This window comes from Carlito syrichta, unplaced genomic scaffold, assembly GCF_000164805.1.
Source record: "Carlito syrichta isolate Samal-C Ts95f unplaced genomic scaffold, Tarsius_syrichta-2.0.1 Scaffold316408, whole genome shotgun sequence".
Taxonomy (NCBI): Eukaryota; Metazoa; Chordata; class Mammalia; order Primates; family Tarsiidae; genus Carlito; species Carlito syrichta.
The window spans coordinates 269,151-287,887 of record NW_007260504.1 but is presented as its reverse complement, the minus strand read 5'-3'; the positions used below and the strand labels follow the sequence as shown (position 1 = coordinate 287,887).

The 18,737-nt window shown below is 52.4% G+C and overlaps 1 protein-coding gene across 3 annotated transcripts in view; it reads right to left on the bottom strand.

Annotated features, from left to right (window-relative positions):
- Positions 1-11,975, bottom strand: part of CAPN9 (calpain 9) — a 62,187-nt gene extending 50,212 nt beyond the window's left edge. For all 3 annotated transcript variants that reach the window (XM_008074359.2, XM_008074357.1, XM_008074358.2), the window contains exon 1: positions 11,662-11,975. In XM_008074359.2, the coding sequence (XP_008072550.1) occupies positions 11,662-11,874 (213 nt within the window). In that variant the 5' untranslated portion in view covers positions 11,875-11,975. The remainder of the gene's footprint in view (positions 1-11,661) is intronic.
- Positions 11,976-18,737: the final 6,762 nt, after the last annotated feature.

Below are 18,737 nucleotides of genomic sequence, written 5' to 3'. Positions count from 1 at the left end.
CAATAGCATTGCACACTGTATAATATAATTGCACACTGTATAATACAATCTCATTCAACGTGCAACAGAACATCTGCATATAATATAAAAATAAAGTTAAACACACACTTCACACAAGATGCCAGGAGTTACATATTTTTATAACCTGCAACAGTGAAAGACATACTTCACCCAAAAATGTGCCAAACCTAAAATAATCACTTATTGTGCAACGACGAGTTACACAGTTCATTCAGTATGTATCATTCAGTTTTTCCCAGTTGTAAAAACACTCACATACAAAGTAAAATTGTTCAACATATATTTCACACTCCATATGTAGAATTAGAGACAAATTTCATACAACATGCAATGGTGACAGATACAGCTCATCCAAAAATGTACCCATTGTTAACTTATCTCATCCACTGGGTAACAGTTAGTGATTCATGTCATACAACTGCATGTAGTTGAGAAATCACCACCACATAACATAAAATACACACATTTCACACAGTACTCCCCAATTGAAAAACAGGTTTTATATATCATGCAGCAATGACAGACATAAACACATTTCATATATTGTGCACCCATGACAGACATAACTCATCCAAAAATGTAATCTATAATGAAATAATATTATTCAATGTTCTACAGTGTCAAACACTTGTCATACAGCATGAACTTAGTTGCATGAACACATTTAAACAACTTAAAATAGTAAATATCCGTCTAACACAACAAGCTCTGATTTAGAAATATATTTCTTAAATTTTTTAGCAATGACAGGCTTAGCAGTCTTCAAAAATTTACTCCAGTCTTTTGAACAGTCTTCAAAAATTTACTCCACATGAGATAATCTCATTTATTGGGCAGCAGTCAGGGACATATCTAATTCAGTATGTATCCAGTTGCATTAACACTTGCATACATTGTAAAATGGTTAAACACATATTTCACACAAATGCCCACAATCAGAAACAAGTTTTGTGCAGTGTTTCATAGATCATCTAAAAATACACACAGTTATCTAATTCAACATGAAACAGTGAGAGGCACTACTCATAAATTATGAATTCAGTTGGGGGAACACCAGCATGCAGCACAAAACAGTTAAACACACAGATCACAATGCCTCAAGTGAGAGAACATTTCATACAAGTGCAAAAAATGACAGACATATCTCACCAAAAATTACACCCAGTACAAAATAGTCTCATTCAATGTGCAACCATCTGAGACATGTGTCATACAGCATGCACCTAATTTGCCAAAACACCCTTATACAACGTGAAACAGTTAAAACACATTTCACACAATATGCCCCAATTTAGAGACACACTTCATCCATCATCAACAAAGACAGATACAAGTCATCCCCAAATGCACCAAGTATGAAATAATGTCATTCAATATTCAACAGTGAGATACTTATTTCCAACATCATACACACACTTGGAAAGAACCCACATACATTGTAAAATAGTTCAACACACATTTCACTTAACTTGCCTTTAGATGGTTAGATGGAGATACAGTTTCTACTATGTACAACAGTGACAGAAACAGCTCATCTGAAATGCAGTAGACAGGGACACATTTCACTCAGCATATATCCAGTTGTGCAAACACACACATACAAAGTAAAACAGTTAAACATACATTTCAAAACATGCTACAACTTAGAGACACATTTTATACAACATACAACAATGACGGACTTAGCTCCCCCTAAACTGTACCCAGGATGAGATAAAATCCTTCAAATTCCAGCAGTTAGGAACTAATTTCAAACAGCAGGCACCCACTTGCAAAATCACCCTCATACAATATAAAACAGTTAAAGACACATTTCCCTCAACTTGACTTCAGGTGGAGACAAAGTAGATACTATGTGCAACAGTGATAGACACAGTTCACCTAAAAATGCACTCTCTCTGAAATTGTTGGGAGCCGGCTGTGGAGGCCTGCTTGAGCGTTAGGGATCCAGGCGGGCTGCGGACCATGAGACCACCAGGCTGATTCAGGAGCTGAAGGCCCATTCCCTCCTCCTTTCTTTGTTGTTTAGCATTACCCACTGGCAGGGATTTTGACGATCTACTCATGAAGTTCTGAGAATATGACAGGCATGACTGACTCTAAGGATCCATTGTTCCCGTTTCTCACAGACTGCGTTTTGGCCTTAAACTTAACACAGTTCAAATTCAGATCACATTTGGGAGCCTTATACATAATACAAGCTTCTTTATAAGATTTAAAAATATATTTATAAAATTAGTATATACATTTAGAGGGCTGTTTCCAGCGTTAGATGATATAAATTATTATCTAGGGATGCCAGAAATGGCCCAGCACAAACTTTGGGCTGGGCCACGATCTTTAGGGACTGGTTTAAGCCGTAATTAAGAGTTGTTTATAGTACAGGTAAAATTAGCACAGATAAGAAAGGTATTAGGATCTTAGTTATATTGCTTTTGAGGAATATAAACCAAGCATGAGGAACAGCGAGATATCTTTGGGAGTGTACTTCCTCATGCTTGGGAAAACGCCTGGTGGGTGGGGGACGCCCCCACCTACCTGGCTTTGTGTTTGCGTAAAAGTCTTGTGATTCGATTGGGACTGTCCTTCCTCATGCCTAAGGAAACGCCTGGTGGGTGGGGGAAGCGCCTCACCCACCTGGTCTGGTGCGCACGTGAAAGTCTTGTGATTTCACATGTGAAAGTTTGGGATGAAAGACTCACGGCTGGTCCCAATGAACGGCTTCTGCTCGTTTCACTGAACAGTCGTCCACTTTCTTTCTTTCTCTTTCTTCCTCCTTATATCTATGCCTCCTTCTTGCTTTCTTTTAATGTCTCTCCCTGCTACAGAATCGGCTTCTGCACTAGACAGAGTCCAGTCTCTTTCTTTCTCCTTATTTCTCCAGAATATTCGCCGACGCTGCCCCACCTTCCAGGGACCCTCTAAATCTCTGTTGGGGGGCTGGCCCCCCATACTGCTTCCTCTCTGGCCTGTGTCGCAGAGAATCAAAGAGAGAACAGAGATCTTTGTGGCCAAGGGGATTCCCAGGACAAGCATCGGAGCATCTGATGACTGTGCTGTTGGTGCGCGCCCCAGCATGTGCTAGCCTGGTGGTGTGAGGGACTCCCAGGCACCTGCCCAGAGGGCTGCGTGGATACATGGGTTTCTAAAATATTCAAGTAAGCTCAGGAGGGTTTCTGAAGAGCTCTGTGCTGTTGCACGCGCCAGGCCTGGCAGAGGCAGGGCCTCCCAAGAGCCAGCTCCTCCTCTGCGAGGCGTCCATGTCCCCGTGGTCCTGCCCTCAGCTCCAGGCAGCCCTGGAGCCTTGTCGCTGAATGATCCTAATTTCCAACATGGCAGGAAGGCAGCCAAGGTGAGGGGGCAGTTGCTCAGTGCCGAGGCCCTGGCTTGCCGGTGTGGGCCCTCTCCCGATGGCAGCACGGGGCACTCTGCTTTTCTCCCTCCTTGCCCTCGGCTGGCCCGGGGGTTGGCAGGCGGCTCAGAGCTGAGCCTGGTGGGGCCGTGCAAACTGTGGACATGCCGGTGGGCCTCAACAGAGTCCCAGCAGTATCCTGCTCCATCAGCAGAGGGTCTCTGGGCAGGACCCTGAACGTCTCAGGGCTGTGTCCTTATCAGCCCTGGAACATTCTGGGCTTGTCGCCGAATGTGCATGGCAGGCCTTGACCCAAGGTGGATCCCGGGTCCCTGGAGCTCTCCATCTTGACTGCCCAGTCCCTACCAGGGGCGCCGCTCTAGCAAGCAGTGTCCCGGCCACCAATGCCACTCACTCCAGAAGCGGACAGAAGATGGCCTCCAGTGGCAGATCTCGGCCCAGCAGGCCTCGCTGGGCTCCAGAGGTGGGCTGTGTCCCTGGATGCCGGCCTCCTTCCCAAGCCCGCGCCCCCTCCCCCTCCCTCCCCAGCCCTCCCCCTGGCCTGGCTCCACCAACCACATCTCCCGCCTGCAGCGGCCTCTGCCTTGCAGCCCTGCAGGTCCGGCGTGCGGTTGTTTTTTTCAGGAGGGTTTCATCAAATGGTGCCCGATTAGGAGAAAAACACAAAAGGACAGAAAGCTCAGAAATTCATACCGAGGAACACAAATTAGCCCACTGGGGACACACTGGGGAGGGGCCTGGGTGTGTGCCCAACGCCTTGGTGGGCCAGCATTTCCATGAATCAGGGCCCACGTGTGCAGTCACGGGGCTCTGTGGACACATATGGGAAGAAGCACTGGGCCACGGGTGAGGGGCAGACGCTCCGGAGCTGTGCGGCAGCACGTGCTGACAGGCATGTGGCCCCACGTGTGCAAGGTGCCTGAGACTGGTCTTGGTATGTGTGCCTAGGCACATGCTCCGTATATGTGTTGGCTGCGTGTGCGTGTGAACACACTGTGTTTGTGCAGGGTGTCTTGCATGTGTGTGAGGACCTGGAGGCATGTTTGTTCCAGTGAAATGTTGCTTGGGGGAATGAGCATGGGGGCTGTGATGGGACAATCAGAGAGTTTCAATCGCTTGGGTCTTCAAAAACCCCAGGAGCGTGAAGGAGTCACCCCTGTCCCCCACACCAGGTGGTTTTTCGGGAGCACGAACGCAGGGCTGAGCATCGTGGAATGTTTGCTTTTAGGGCCTGTTCCATTTACCTTGTACATCATCAGAGCCTCAGCTGAAGACAGACTTCCCTCTACGGAGTCCAGTAGGATATCTACAAAGGGCAAAGCCACATTTCTAGTAGGTCTGGAGGCGCGAGACGCTGAGTCCACGGCTGAGGGCTAATCCCTGCCGTGCCCAGCACTGCAGAGGCCGAGGGGACCCCGGGTTGTCCCGCAACAGCTGACCACCCCTGCTGGGGGGGATGGGAAGCTACACAAGGTGCGGTGGGCCCACCGTGGGGGGCGTGGTTATGGCCCTGAGCCACGGCATGCCTAGGGCTGCCAGAGGTCCCATCTGCATGGAATAGAGGGGTGAAGGTAGGTGTCCTGGGTTTAGGCTAGAGGGGAGCAGGTGTCCTGGATTTAGGCTGGAAAGCAGGGGAGGAATTGCCTGGCAGAAAGCAGATGGCTGCAGGCAGACAGGAAGGACTGGACAGCACAGTGACTGTCTCTCTTTCAGTCTGGTGTCCCACTCAACACCCCCTTCTTCTTTCTGTGCACCCACTTAGACGTGAATATGCAGCCCTTGACTGAGGCCTGGGGGTGATCACGCCTTCCCTCCAGGTTGAGCCTGTCACCCTCCCTTTCCTCCGCCCCCCAGCTCCCTGAGTCACCCCTCTCGGTGCACTCTGCGCCCCGGGCTCCTTGAGAGCGCGTCGGGCTGTCCACCGCCCCGATGTCCCTTGGCCTTGCCCCACCCGGCCTCCCTGAAGCCCAGCTGTGTTTGACAAGAAGGTGGTTCCAGGAAGGGCCCCCCAGCCCGCAGTCCCACGGGGCGTGGTGACACGCGCGTGCAAACACCCAGCAGCACCGCAAACAGCATCCAAGCCAGCAAGGCTTCAGGGAGGGGACAACGCTTGCCATTTCTGTGCTGTCCCGCCCCCACACCAGAAACCCCAGCCCTCAAACGGCGAGAAGTAGCTGCGTACCATCCCACTCCCCCTGCTCCTGGTTTTACAGAATCTGTAAGATTGACACAAAACCCCAAGCTCCCCTGAACAGGAATAGACGGGGTGTGGAATGAGGACCAGATGCCAGGGACCATCGCAAGTGCAGGCAAAGGAAAGGGCAGAGCAGATTCTGAAAATGAATCCACGGAAGGACAGCAACACCGCAGACCCGAGTTAGGATAAATAAAGGGAGTATTCAGCCCTAGGGGGAGGCAGTGGGTGGGGAGGAGGGCTGGTAGAGGGAGATGGGATGAGTGGTGGGGGCATCTGTGCAGGGGGCATGAGGCAGAGTCTGTGTGTGCTGGGGTCCTGGCCTGTGGATGAAGGCCTCGCCAGCCTTTGGGGCGATGCCAAAGCCCCGTAGTAAAGAAAGCAGCCTGTCAGTCTAGGCACAGTGGCTCCCAGCACTTTGGGAGACCGAGGTGAGAGAACGCCCAAACCCACGGGTTCGAGACCAGCCCGGGCAACTTGGCCAGACCTCATCTCTACAATAAATCGAGAAAAATTAGCCAGGCACGGTGGTGCATGCCCACGGTTCCAGCTACTTGGAAGGCTGACGCGGAAGGATTGTCTGAGTCCAGCAGGTCGAGGCTGCGGTGGTCGTGAACATGCCACTGCCCTCTAGCCTGGGCAACAGAGTGAGACTCCAACTAAAAAAAAAAAAGGCAGCCTCTCAGAGCTGAGGTTGGAGACGGGAATCCCAGGTGGGCCTTGGTGGCCCTCATTCCAGGAGGGTGACCTCTAGAGTGGAGACAGAGATGCCCTCCACTGGTCTGTGTATCCAGCTCTTATCTTGGAGAATTTCCACTTTGGCAAACTTTGGAGTGTTGTGAGCCACAGAGTCACACTTGCAGGCAGGTGACGCCCATGCAGACAGCAAGGGGGGCCCTCCTAGAGTGGGGAGACTGTGCTGTTCGGCTATAATTACAGCCACAGAAAGAGTAAGGACCAGCTCTTCTTATTTATTTGCCAGGCTCTTTGCTAAGTGCTCTGCATAGTAACACAGTTGACCCTCACAATGACTCTGTAACGGAAGTTGCATTATTATCCCCATTTTATGGGAGGGAAGACCGAGGCTCTGTGACCACTGCCGTGATCGGCTGCTCCGATCCCCCTTCAGGACAAGGATTTGTTCCCACTGTGGGGAGCCCTAGCTTCTTTGTGCTTGCTGAGAAAGTGGCCTTGTCCTAGGTCACCCATCTCAGGGAGTATCCACACCCCAGGATGGATCCATGGGGTTATGAACACAGAGGCCCTGTCACCCCAGCCCAGGGCGACTCTGACGGACCATCCCAGCTCCAGGGTGTCCCCGTGCTTGGCGTGGCCATCTCCCCTCTCTGCCTCCCATGGATGTGACCCTAAGAGCACTCCTGCTAAGCTCCTTCAGGCTGACCTTTGCCTTGGGTCCTGAGAAAAGGTTGAAGAGTTCATCTAGCTGTATGCTATTGTCCTCAGGAGGGTGGAGGTGCTCTCTTCTGCCTGAGATAACAGAGGCAGAGGGCTCCCAGAAGAGCCCAGCTCCGCTAACTGCCACCCTCTGCTTTCAGGGTCCATGAGAGGTGCTCCCACTCAGTCAAGAGGCCATTTTTCACGTGAGCGCGTGAAGCAGCCAGCCTGGGTCAGAATGCTGGCATCGCAGCTACTGTGTGATGTTAACCTCTAGGCTCTAGCTTCTCCGTGGGTGGGCCGGCGACGGTCCTAACACCCAGCTCTCAGGGCCGTTTGGGAGGAAGCGAGATGACCCTGGCGGGCAGCACACGTCACCCAGGCCACAGGAACTGCTGGCTATTATCGCTGTTTGGTAGGTGCCAGGTGGCATGAGGAGACTGAGGATATAACAGGAACAGGAGTCACGGGCCCGCTGCCGGGCGCAGGAGAGACAGGCCCGCTGCCCTGGTCGAGGGCTAGGCTCTCAAGAGGGACAAGTTGATGACAAAATGGTGTCAGTGCTGAAATAGGCCACTGGGTGTGTTTGGGGAACCAAGAAGGCTTCTCCGGGGAGGCCATCGAGGGGAGTAGAAGTGTCCCAGGAATAGAAGAGCCTTTGAAACGGATGGCACTTGTGGGAGGGAGAGGACACAGATGCCTTGGGAGCGTCCGCCTCTGGGAGATAGGGGCTTGCTGGAGCCCTCTTCAGCAAGGCCGAGCCCTCTGAGGGCACCGAGCAGGGGCGACGTGACTCCTGGGTGCAGGGAGGTGGCTTGACCCAGATGAGACTGGAGGCAGGGAGACCTGTGATGAGACAAGGTCGCGACTGTCATTTCTCAGACGGAGGCTGAGCCACTTGCTGCTGGTTTTGTCAGACTAGGAGAAGGCTGGAGAACCAGACATGGCTGGAGAACCAGACACCGCCAGAATCAGGCAGGCAGGGCAGGATGGCTTCACAGGAGGCCTGATTCAGGAACTGGGGCCAGGACCATCCGTCTCCATGTCAGTGGCCCCCTCTGGTGCCTGAACAGGGCTGTCCCTGTAGACCCCCAACAGCCATAGGTTTCATACATCAAGGACCCCAGAAAGTCTCCTGAGTTCTTTGAGCCCTGATTTTTTAGCCTCTAACATGAAACCACTTTAAAGGTTCAGGTCGGTAAAAGGAAATATGAACCTGCTTTTAAAAATAAAATAAGTCACGATGCAAATTTTAAAAAATTCCGGCGTCCAAGTAACTTGGCGCACTTTTCCTTCGGACGGATTTTTCTTTTTTTATTTCCACCACGTTGGAGATAGTTGAGGGGAAGTTCAAGGATGAGTAAGCGAGTCGGTTTCCTCTGCATTGACATCTCCCTGTGGGCTCACCTACCCTCTCTGCCCTCCCAGCCTGAAGGGAGGCTTCTGGTTTCTGCAGAAGGGCGAGTTTTTCCTATCAACAGTCGGGACTGACCGGCAGGTACCCGAAAAGATTGAGGAGGGACAGGGATGCCTCGTGGAGGACCAGGAGTCGTGAACTTCTGAGTGGAGACCCATCTTGGCCTAACTGGGTGGTCATCAGACACACACTGTGTGCTGTGGGTGGGCATTTCTCATGCATGTGACTCATTACTGTTGTCTGCTCCTCTAGGGCAAGAACGATGTCCACCCTGTGCTCAATACTGCCATTCCATGACGGGCTTTGGAGTGGCCAAGCCAGGGCATCTGCACTCCCGGCGGTATCACGTGCTGTGTGGCACACGTCACCAGTGGGTTACAGCACTGCCCCATGCCTGGGCGCAGTGCGACAGCACGTACTACAAGGTGATTGCATGTGGCAGCCCTCAACACGAAGACCGCCTCCATTCTCCGTGAATCTCCACGATCATTCGTGGCAGCCCTGATTCTGTTTACCCAGGCCCCAGGCACGGAATGGAATTGCCAGGCCACAGCTCCCACCTCTCCTGCCATCACTAGTTACAGGCAAATGGTCGCTGTTCCCAGGGGCCAGGGAGAGCGGGGGCACTGGGTGGGTTCCCAAGGGTGGAGCCGCCCTTTTGGCTGGAGAGATCATGGACCATCCCCCGGAAGAGCAAGGTGATGGGAGAGGCCCAGGAGCCAGAGCGAGGGCAGGACGGAGGCTGAGAAGCAGCACATGGTGTCCGGGCTACTCAAGAACCAGCACACAAAGTGCATTTTGCTGCATCCAGGAGCTTTGAAGACCAAGCTGATTTCCATTTAAGATAGAGATGATGAACCCTGAGGTGACTGACCCTGGATCCCCAAGCAGGTGCTTCTGGCCTGCTCATGTCAAGCACCGTAGACAACACTAATGTGTGTACCACACCACGGGGCAAGCAGAGAAAGCTGCCATGGCCATAGGTGACCAGGCCAAGGGCTCTGCCCCCCAGGCCATGGGGATCAGCTTCTCTGGAACTCAGTTTACAGGGCTCCTGACCACAACTGCAGAGAATGTCTACCCTCCATGAAACATACTCCCACAGCCCGCAGCCTGGGTGACTTTCCACATGCTCATTTGTTCATGTGCGGAGGGCTGGAGAGAGACCTGAGGGGACCCAAGGGGTGTGGCAGCACCTCCCAGAGGTCGCTATTTTGTGTCCTGTAACTCTTGCGTTCTTGTTTTGGAGATGTCCTTTCTCTTACTTAGCAGAGCACGGTCTACGAATCCTGCCAACAGAGCACAACACCACTGAGCGGTGAAGCTCCGGGAAGCTAAGTACTAGAACCAGGCATGAGACAAACTGGTAGCAGGATGGGTCCAGCGCCCAGGTCTCCCCTGTGGGACCAGCACCCTCCTGGTCCTGACCTCGCACTGCTACTGGCTATCCACAGAGAGCCCAAACCCACTGTTGAGTGGCTTTAGGACATCCCGAGAGAGGTGCTTCACCCTAGCTCTGCGGGGTCCCCGGATGCTCACTGCAACCTCTGCACGTAGGCCAATTAATGTATCCTGACATGAGGACCGGGCACCTGGTAGAGGACACTCGAGGCAAAAGTGTGCTTGTGCATGTGTTGTCATGCACTCACACATACAGGCACACACATCCAGACCCACCCATATGCACACATACTGGTGCACACACAGTCACTCATATGCACATATGGGCACACACAAGTGTACACACACACGCACGCACGCCCCACTGCTATAACAGGAAATAGTAATAAAGACCTGACCACTTCATAACTAACAACTTATGTTCCCTTTGGCCTCTGAAGAGCCCAGAGGTTTTCTGTATGTGCAGTTTTTTATTTTATTTATTTATTTATTTTGAGTTGGAGTCTCACTCGGTCGCCCAGACTGGAGGGCAGTGGCCGCTCCCGGCCACCGCAGCCTCGACCTGCCGGGCTCCGGCGATCCTTCCGCCTCAGCCTTCTGAGTAGCCGGAATTACAGGTGCGCGCTATCACGCCCGGCTAATTTAAAAAAAAAATTTTTTTTGATTTATTGTAGAGACGAGGTCTCGCCACCCAGGCGGGTCTCGAACCCACGGGCTCAGGCCATCCACTCACCTCAGCCTCCCAAAGGCGCGGGTTTACAGGCTGAGCCACCGAGCCCGGCTTATGTGCCGTTTTTTAAAGCAAACATGTCTTGGATGAAAAACATTCACATTATTTTAACGTGGGGAGACAGAGAGGAGGTATTGCGGTGAACCCTTTGCTACCCAGAAGTAAGATGCGATTCAGAGCTCCTAATTATAGTGATGGTGATAACAACGGCAGCAACAGTCATCATGGCCAAAGCCGTCATTTACTGAAGACCTTCCGCACGCTGGACGGTGCCCGACCTTAGTCATATTGTTCCCATTTTGCAGGTGAGGAGATTGCGGTGAAGCTCCGGGAAGCTAAGTACTAGAACCAGGCATGAGACAAACTGGTAGCAGGATGGGTCCAGCGCCCAGGTCTCCCCTGTGGGACCAGCACCCTCCTGGTCCACACGCAACCTGTCTGCCCAGGAGCCCCTCCCAGGGCTGGGCCTGCCCACAGGGTCTGGGCACTGGCTGGCACCAGGTCGAGGCAGAGCCCTGACTAATCCAGCAGCACCGATATGGGCATGGTGTCCCAGGCACCTGCGGGTGCCCCTCCTGGAACCCATCATGTCCTGGTGGTCGGGGGAGGCCGCACCCGTCCTGCTCTCCTCTGAGAATGGCCGTGCGTGGCTCTGGGGGAGCGTCCTGCCTCCTTGTGCTCCGTTCGTCGCACATGGCTGAGAACTCGCCCAGCCAAACACCCATTCCCAGGGCCCCCTCGGCTCCAGGCCGGCAGCAGGAGAGCATGGGACTCCCCAGAGCGGCGTCACCTCACACGGTGGGGCAGCTTCTGAGCCAGGCACGTCCCTTTGGGTAAAGCTTGACTCCCGCTCTCTGCCTCCTGGCAAGACCCTCTCAGAATCCAGATCCCAGCCTCGGGGGATGTCAGAGAGCTCGAAGCCGCGAAGGCGTGCAGCCAGATGCCCTGACCCTCCACCCCAGGGCGCCCCCCTGCCTGCAAAACACAAAGGATGTGCTTCAGGTGACTGAGTGTAGACGCCCCCCCCCAGCCCGCCTTTACCGCTTTCTCCTCCCCAGGGATCTGCCACCCTTTCCCTGGGCTGCCGAGCCTGGCATCTCCGGGGCCTCCACCCTACTGGCCCCACTCACCCCCGGACGTTTCCACACGAAGGGGACCTGGGGCCTCTCACTGTAGAACAGGGAGGCGTTGCTGGCCGGGAAGTCTGCGTCCTCAAACAGCGTGCCCTCCTGCAGGCACTCCTGCCTCAGTTGCTCAAAGCTCCGGCCCGAGGAGTGGGTGGCCCGGGCATCCCTGGGAATCGCGTGTGCCTGAGGCCCGGGGGTCCGGTGGAGGTAAGGCATGGCTTCTCCCTGAGCCGGTGGGCTTGAGATGGGCGATGGATGGGAAGTCAAGAGAAGCAGCGAGCTTCGAGTGCCGATAGAGAAGGCAGAGTTCAGGGGCCCTGGGCGGGGCAGCCTCCCCTTCACCTGTTTGCTGGGCGCCTCCCTGTTAGACTGAAATGGGACACGCCCCATCTGCAAACCGCAGAGAGCGCCTCTGTTGGCGCAGGGCTCCTGCAGACCCAGGGGCAGCTCTGGGGCTGAGCGGTTCCAAGCAGAGGCAGTGTTTGTGCCTCGTGCGTCAGGGAGACCCAGTGGGAGAGAGAGCAAGCATTGCTTCATTGGAGAAAGGATAAGAAACCGAATCGGTCCAGGAGGGAGCGCCCCGTGTGGCCCCAATCACCCCCCGCCCGAATCAGTGGCAGCTTTGCAGATGGAGGGAAGCTTGGCAAGCCACAGCAGGGCATGCTACGTGGACACAGCTTGCACAGCTTTTGCACAGAAAACTCCATTTTGATTTAGAGCGGGATCCACAAGCTTTCTGGTAAGGGGCCAGACAGTGAAAAATGCTCAGCCTTGTGGGCCCTACGGGCTGTGCTACAGGGACTCAGCTTTGGTGTTCATGAAGGGGTGTGGCTGTGTTCCAAGAAAACTTTATTTACAAAAGCAAGAGGGGGACAGATTTTTGTCCAGCTGGAACCCTGACACAGGAAAGCTCGCAAAGGACGTTTGTTCTTCTTCTGGGCGCATATGCCTCTCTTCTCCAGACATTTGAATAAAGTTCTTGTAGTGTAAGACTCTAGAAATAGGATCTTGCATAAAAAAAAAATAAGGGTCAGAGGATGGCGATGGTTTAATAAAAGTGTTAGCTCATGGAAATGATAAATACTCGAGAAGACGGATACCCTAAATACCGACTCGATCGTTACACACTCTATGCATGTAACAAAATATCATATGTACCCCATACATATGTACAAATGGTATGTCTTAATAAAGATAATAAAGTGTTAGCCACCACGTGAAGCCTCTGATGTTTTAAGCACTTTATAATGATTCCACGTGATTCTCTTCCCAAAGTTGGGGTTTGGAGCAAGCGGTCTTGAGTTAATAGGTGCAGTTAAAAGACCAGGATTTGAATTTTTATAGAACCTCACAATTCTCAGGAGTGTTCTCTTAGTCTGACATGCTTTCTGTCCAGCAGATCCTACATATTGTTTTACAGGGTAAGTGTAGACACTGGAGTTGGGTATATTTGGGTTTAGCTCGGCTGTGGTCTGAATGCTTGTGTTTCCCCAAAATCTGTAGGTTGAAACTCTAACCCCCAAAGTGATGGTATCAGGAAGTAGTGCCTTGTGGGAGGTGATTAGTTCAAGATGGTGGAGACTCCACTAGTGGGATCAGTGCCCTTACAAAAGAGCCCCCAGAAAGCTTTCTTCCCTCCCACCGTGTGAGGACACAGGAACCGGGAAGTGGCCTTTGCCAGACACAGAATCTGCTGCTTCCAGAACTGTGAGCAATGCATTGTTTCTAAGCCACCATGCTGTTTTGTTATAGCTGCCTGAATGGACAAGGGCAAACTCCCAGTTTTGCCTGGGGTGATCTTGGCCGAGTGACTTATGTAGTCTGCTCCTGCTTCCAAGGCATGAATGAAGACAGTTGGTGCTGCCTCCTCCGTCGAGGTGGGATTATGGAAATACCGCAGCTTGCAAAGTCTGGCCCACACAGGAAGTTGGGAGCTGTTGAGCCCTCCCCTTCCCTGTCCTCTCTGCAGCCTCCTGCCACCCCACGGTTACCGGCTGTCATGGCCCCCTCTGAGCTGCCCTTGCTCCACTGGTAAGAGCACTCTTGTTGTGTCTCTGTCTGCACAAGGAAGGACTCCAGAATCCTCTGCTGGACATGATGGAGGGGCCAGCAAATGTCCTGTTGCCTACTCCCTGGCAGACAGCTCTGCTTCAAGGTGATTAAGGAGGCTGGCCTAGGGAGTCAGGTGTGAGGGTGTGAGGGCCATCCATTTCTGGTGACACCTCAGCAGGGAAATAAATGCTCACCAACCCAGATTTATCAGAACGTCCCCTTCAAATGTCCCAGTAATGGGGCAAGGACCTTGAAGTAAAATCAAGCAACATCCAGAGCCGGAAAAGGCTTCTTGCTCAGTGCTGGACCCACTCCAAGCTCCAGGGATCTATGTTCTTATTCCCCCTCTTACAAATTCCTCATCAGGCAGGGGTCCCGGGCTTGCTCCTGAGCCTTACCTATGTGTTGGAAGAACTGGGCTTTTTATTGAAAGCCTGATCTTAATAGCTAGATCACCAGAGAAGTGCCCTGTCATTTCTTTTCTTTTTTCTTTTTTTGAGTTGGAGTCTCACTCTGTCGCTCAGACTGGAGTGCAGTGGCCGCTCCTGGCCACCGCAGCCTCGACCTGCTGGGCTCCGGCAATCCTTCTGCCTCAGCCTTCCGAGTAGCTGGAATTACAGGCGTGCACTACCACGCCTGGCTGATTTTTTGATTTATTGTAGAGATGAGGTCTCGCTGCCCAGGCGGGTCTCGAACCCACGGGCTTGGGCAATCCACTCACCTCAGCCTCCCAAAGGTGCGGGATGACAGGCTGAGCCACCGAGCCCGGCTTGTCATTTCTGAATAAAGCAAATGTCTCAGAGTGAGAAATGCACTCAGAGGGCTTAGCGACGTACCACAGCCCTCCAGGACCCTGAGAATGTCCCGGGAAGGCACGACTTCTGGGGTCATGGCTGGGTCGTCCTTCCTGATCCTCAAGGTCTGCCCGCAGAGCCCTGCACCAGCCTCTTTTGAGAGCTCGTTGTGCTAGGCTTCTCCAGGGCTTTGTCTTAGCATCCAAGCCCACTCCCACTCAGCCTAGCATGGGGCGCCACGCACATCTGCTGAATAAACATTGAGCCAGTGCCTCAGGAAGGCAGATGGCGTCCTTGAGGCTCTCAGTTTCGTGTTCCAAACCCGCACTTCTTCTCAGGATGGAAACTGGCTAGAGAAACGTCAGCCACACCGTCTGAGGCCCACTAGCCCCGCAAACCTCCTCACCCAGGCAGGAGATGCTCTGAGCGCCTCAGGGAGGGCTTTGGGCCTAGGCCAGGAACGTATGCACCAGAAAGCTCTGCCCTCTTGCTGCCAGTCTAGAAGTGTGTGGCTCTGAGCCCGTGGCGAACATCCGTCAGGTTCCTTGCATTTTCCTGTAGCAGAACGATCTGCTAAAATGACTTCTGGATTCACGTTTCTTCCCCTGGCCTCTGGACCCTTCAGTTTCTCCCTCTGCCCGACCCTTCTCTTGTTTCTCCACCCTCGGGCCGCAGGGAGCATGCGTTCTCTTTCCCACGTGCGTCTTGCAGTGCAGTGGGATGCGACACAGTGCCTGGGTGGCTACGCAACGCCCTGGGCAAAACCCCCTGGTGAGCACTCTGAGGCTTCGTGTGGGGGTGGCGACTCTGTCCCAGGACTCAGGCGGGCTCAGCCATCGGGGTGGGCCAGGCTCATCGCCAGGTTTTGACAGGCGTCCCAAACAGCCCAGATCCCAAAACGAGAAGGGTCCTGTTTCGGTTTTTATTCTGGCTCTTGGTTGCGTGTCTGTGATCCCGAGGCCTGTGGTGTGGGGGTGGTACGAGAGGGGAGGAGGGTGGCGGGCATGCCCAGGTGCCCGAGCGAGAGAGGCCACAGCTCACACCCGGCGTAGCAGGAGAAAGTGGGAAGGGGGCAGATTCCCCAGGAGGACTATGGCCAAGGCCTCCCGCTGGGGTGCAGGAATGGAGGAGGCAGGGTGGCTTCCTGCGTTCAGATTTGAGCAAATGACCGACTGTGGGGACAGGAGGAGGTCTGGAAGACAGCAGAAGAAAGGTTCCACACTCCGGGTCCGTCAGGCTAAAACACCTTCTGCTTGCTGGTGGGGGCGCACCTGGGTACAGCCCTTCTGGAGAACCCTTACTAATAGCTGCCAGCCTCTGTCATCCAGCCCTTCCCTCCTGGAGCTTTATCCTGCAGCTGTACCTGTCCTGGGAGGGAGAAAGGTGCTCCAGGTTATCGGTTCGCTGCAGCCTGCTTCCTTCCGAAAAGATGGGAAGTCCCAAGCGCCCTCTGTCAGGGGAATGGTCACGGCCTCAGGGCGCAGCCAGCCTCGAAGTGGAACAGCACAAAGTCTATAGCATGGGAAGGAAGCTCGTCATCTGCTGACAGGGAGGAACCCTGGGATACAGGGTTCAGGTGGGAAGTCAGAGTGCTGCCGTTTGTGGAGAAAGGGGAATACAACCCCTATTTCTGTTGGCATAAAAAGCTCTTGGAAACGACACAAAGCACCAAGAACAGTGGGCCTGTCTCCTGGGGGAAGACTGAGCAGATGAAGTATAGGAGTATTGAAGTTGGGGGGCTTTTCTAGATGTCTTTTGCAATTTTTAAATTTTAGCCCCATTTTGCTTGGTTGCACTTTTTTGGTAGTTTGTTTTAGAGACAGGCTCTCACTCTGCCCCTAGGCAAGAGTGTAGTGGTGTGATCATAGCTGCTGTGACCTCAGACTCCTGGGCGCAAGCAAGCCGCCTGCCTCTGCATCCCAAGTAGCTGGGACTACAGGTGTGGACCATCACACAGTTAAGTGTTAATTATTTTTAGAGATGGGGTCTGGCTGTGTGGCCCAGGCGGGTCTCGAACTCCCGGCCTCAAGCAATCCTCTGGCCTCAACCTCCCAAGCTGCTGGGATTAAAGAGGTGAGCTACCACACCTGGACTGAATTACTTTTTAAGACATTTTAAAAGTGTAAGATGCTTCTGCAATGACTGGAGGGAGATGCCAAATGGGCAGTTAGACATCCAGGCAAGGGCAGGGAAGAGAAGGCGTGGTCTGACGATCGGCCCCTGCCAACTTCCCTCAGGTGCTGAGTCGGGTCACAGGATCCTGACATTTTGTGTTCAGCCTGGAATACGCTTCCCTCGCTCCTTTCTGGTTCCCCTAACAAAGTGCCTGGACACCTGCGCTCTGTGGCCCAGTGACTGTCACTCAGGGAGTGTTGGAAGGGCTGCAGCAGTCAGGGTGAGACATGCCATCTGCCACAGGAGGTGCTGGGGAGGAAGGTGACACCGTCTCAGAAATCACACACTGTGTCCCCCACATGCAGAAATGGAATTCTCTCTGCCCCGGGCCCTACTTAACGTAGCCTGCGAGCCTTCCAACTGCCCCAAGCAGCCGTTCACTTTGTCCTTTTGCAGCGCGTGCTGTTCGCTGCAGTTTTCAGTCCATTGTAAATGTCAATGTCTTGGTCACTCCCGAGGTGAAAACCGAGTCCTCCTGGGGCAAGCACCATCTGAAGTGTTTCTTCTCCTCCCTGTTCCTCTTCCCTGCCTTTCCTCTTGGTAGCATTTGGGTACCAGGAAGCATGCCCTCCACCTGCACCTGGCCCTCAGCTGGTCAGGGCAGAGCTGAGTGAAACCAGGCCTCTGAAGCAGCTTGTAGCCCTGTGGTACCGCCAGGACCAGACCAGAGGTCCCGGGGTTCTGGGGCCTGGATCCTCCTATCCCTCCTGTCCCTGGTCCAGAGGCCTTTCTTTCTGAGGCGGGAATGACTCTTACGTGCTTGGTGATATGCTTGATCGTTTCCTCTCCAAGCTTTGATCTTGACTGGAAAAAAAAATGTATAGAGTGGATTCTGAGAAATCCTTTGCTCTCTCTTGAAAACCCAGCCTTCCAAAGTCTTGCTGCCAACTTTTTTTTGTTTGCTCCTTTCTAGAGGTGGGGTATTACTATGTTGCCCAGGCTGGACTTGAAATCCTGAGCCCAAGGGATCCTCCTGCCTCATCCTCCCAAGGAGCTGCAACTGTGGACACCCTGCTGTGCCTGGCTTCGTTGCTATTAATTTTTATTTATTCATTTATTTATTTTGCAAGGTAAGTCAAATTTATTTTATTAGCCATTCATTGTAGCATTTATTAATGCATATGGCATAAGAGAAATTGCAAATTCTGATTTTTTTAAACATGTTTTTTATTTTAAAATTGTGGGGTACAGTTAAGGGTTAGGTATACAAATATGTATCATTCAGGTACCCTTGTTGATAAGGGGTGTCTCCCCGTCCCCAGACAGATATCGACTATCGTTAATCCCACCTCCCTTCCTCTCCCTGTTTCTCCCACAGTTTCCCGCCACTGTCAATCCTTTTCTTATAGTATTATGATAGTTGTTCAAGATCCACTTATGAGTGAGAACATGGGATACTCAGATCTTTGTTTCTGTGAGAGATCACTCAGTATTATAAACTCTAATTCCATCCAGGCTGCTGCAAAATTCATGATTTTGTTCTTTTTTATGGCTGTTTAATATTCCATTGTGTATATGTACCACATTTTTAAAATCCATTCCTTTTTTGGTGGACAGCATGATCTTGCCATTGTGAACAAATGGATCAGAGACCTACATGTAAAACCTCAAACCCTAAGAACCTTAGAAAATGCAGGACACACCCTTATGGAAGTTGGAACTGGCATCCAATTTCTGAGCAAAATCCGAAACACACGGGCCATAAGAGATAAGATAGACAAGTGGGACCTCATTAAACTGACAAACTTCTGCAAAGCCAAAGAAACCATCAAGAGAGCAGAGAGACAGCCCACAGACTGGGAAAAAGTATTTGCCAACTCCAGGTCTGACAAAGGCCTAACATCTAGGATCTACAAGGAACTCAAATGTGCTGAAAAGAAAAAAAACAAACAACCCCATTACAAAGTGGGCAAAAGATATGAACAGACACTTCTCAAAAGAAGACATACAAGCAGCCAACAGATACATGAGGAAATGTTCAACCTCACTAGTCATCAAGGAGATGCAAATTAAAACCACACTGAGATACCACCTAACTCCAGTCAGAATGGCCATTAT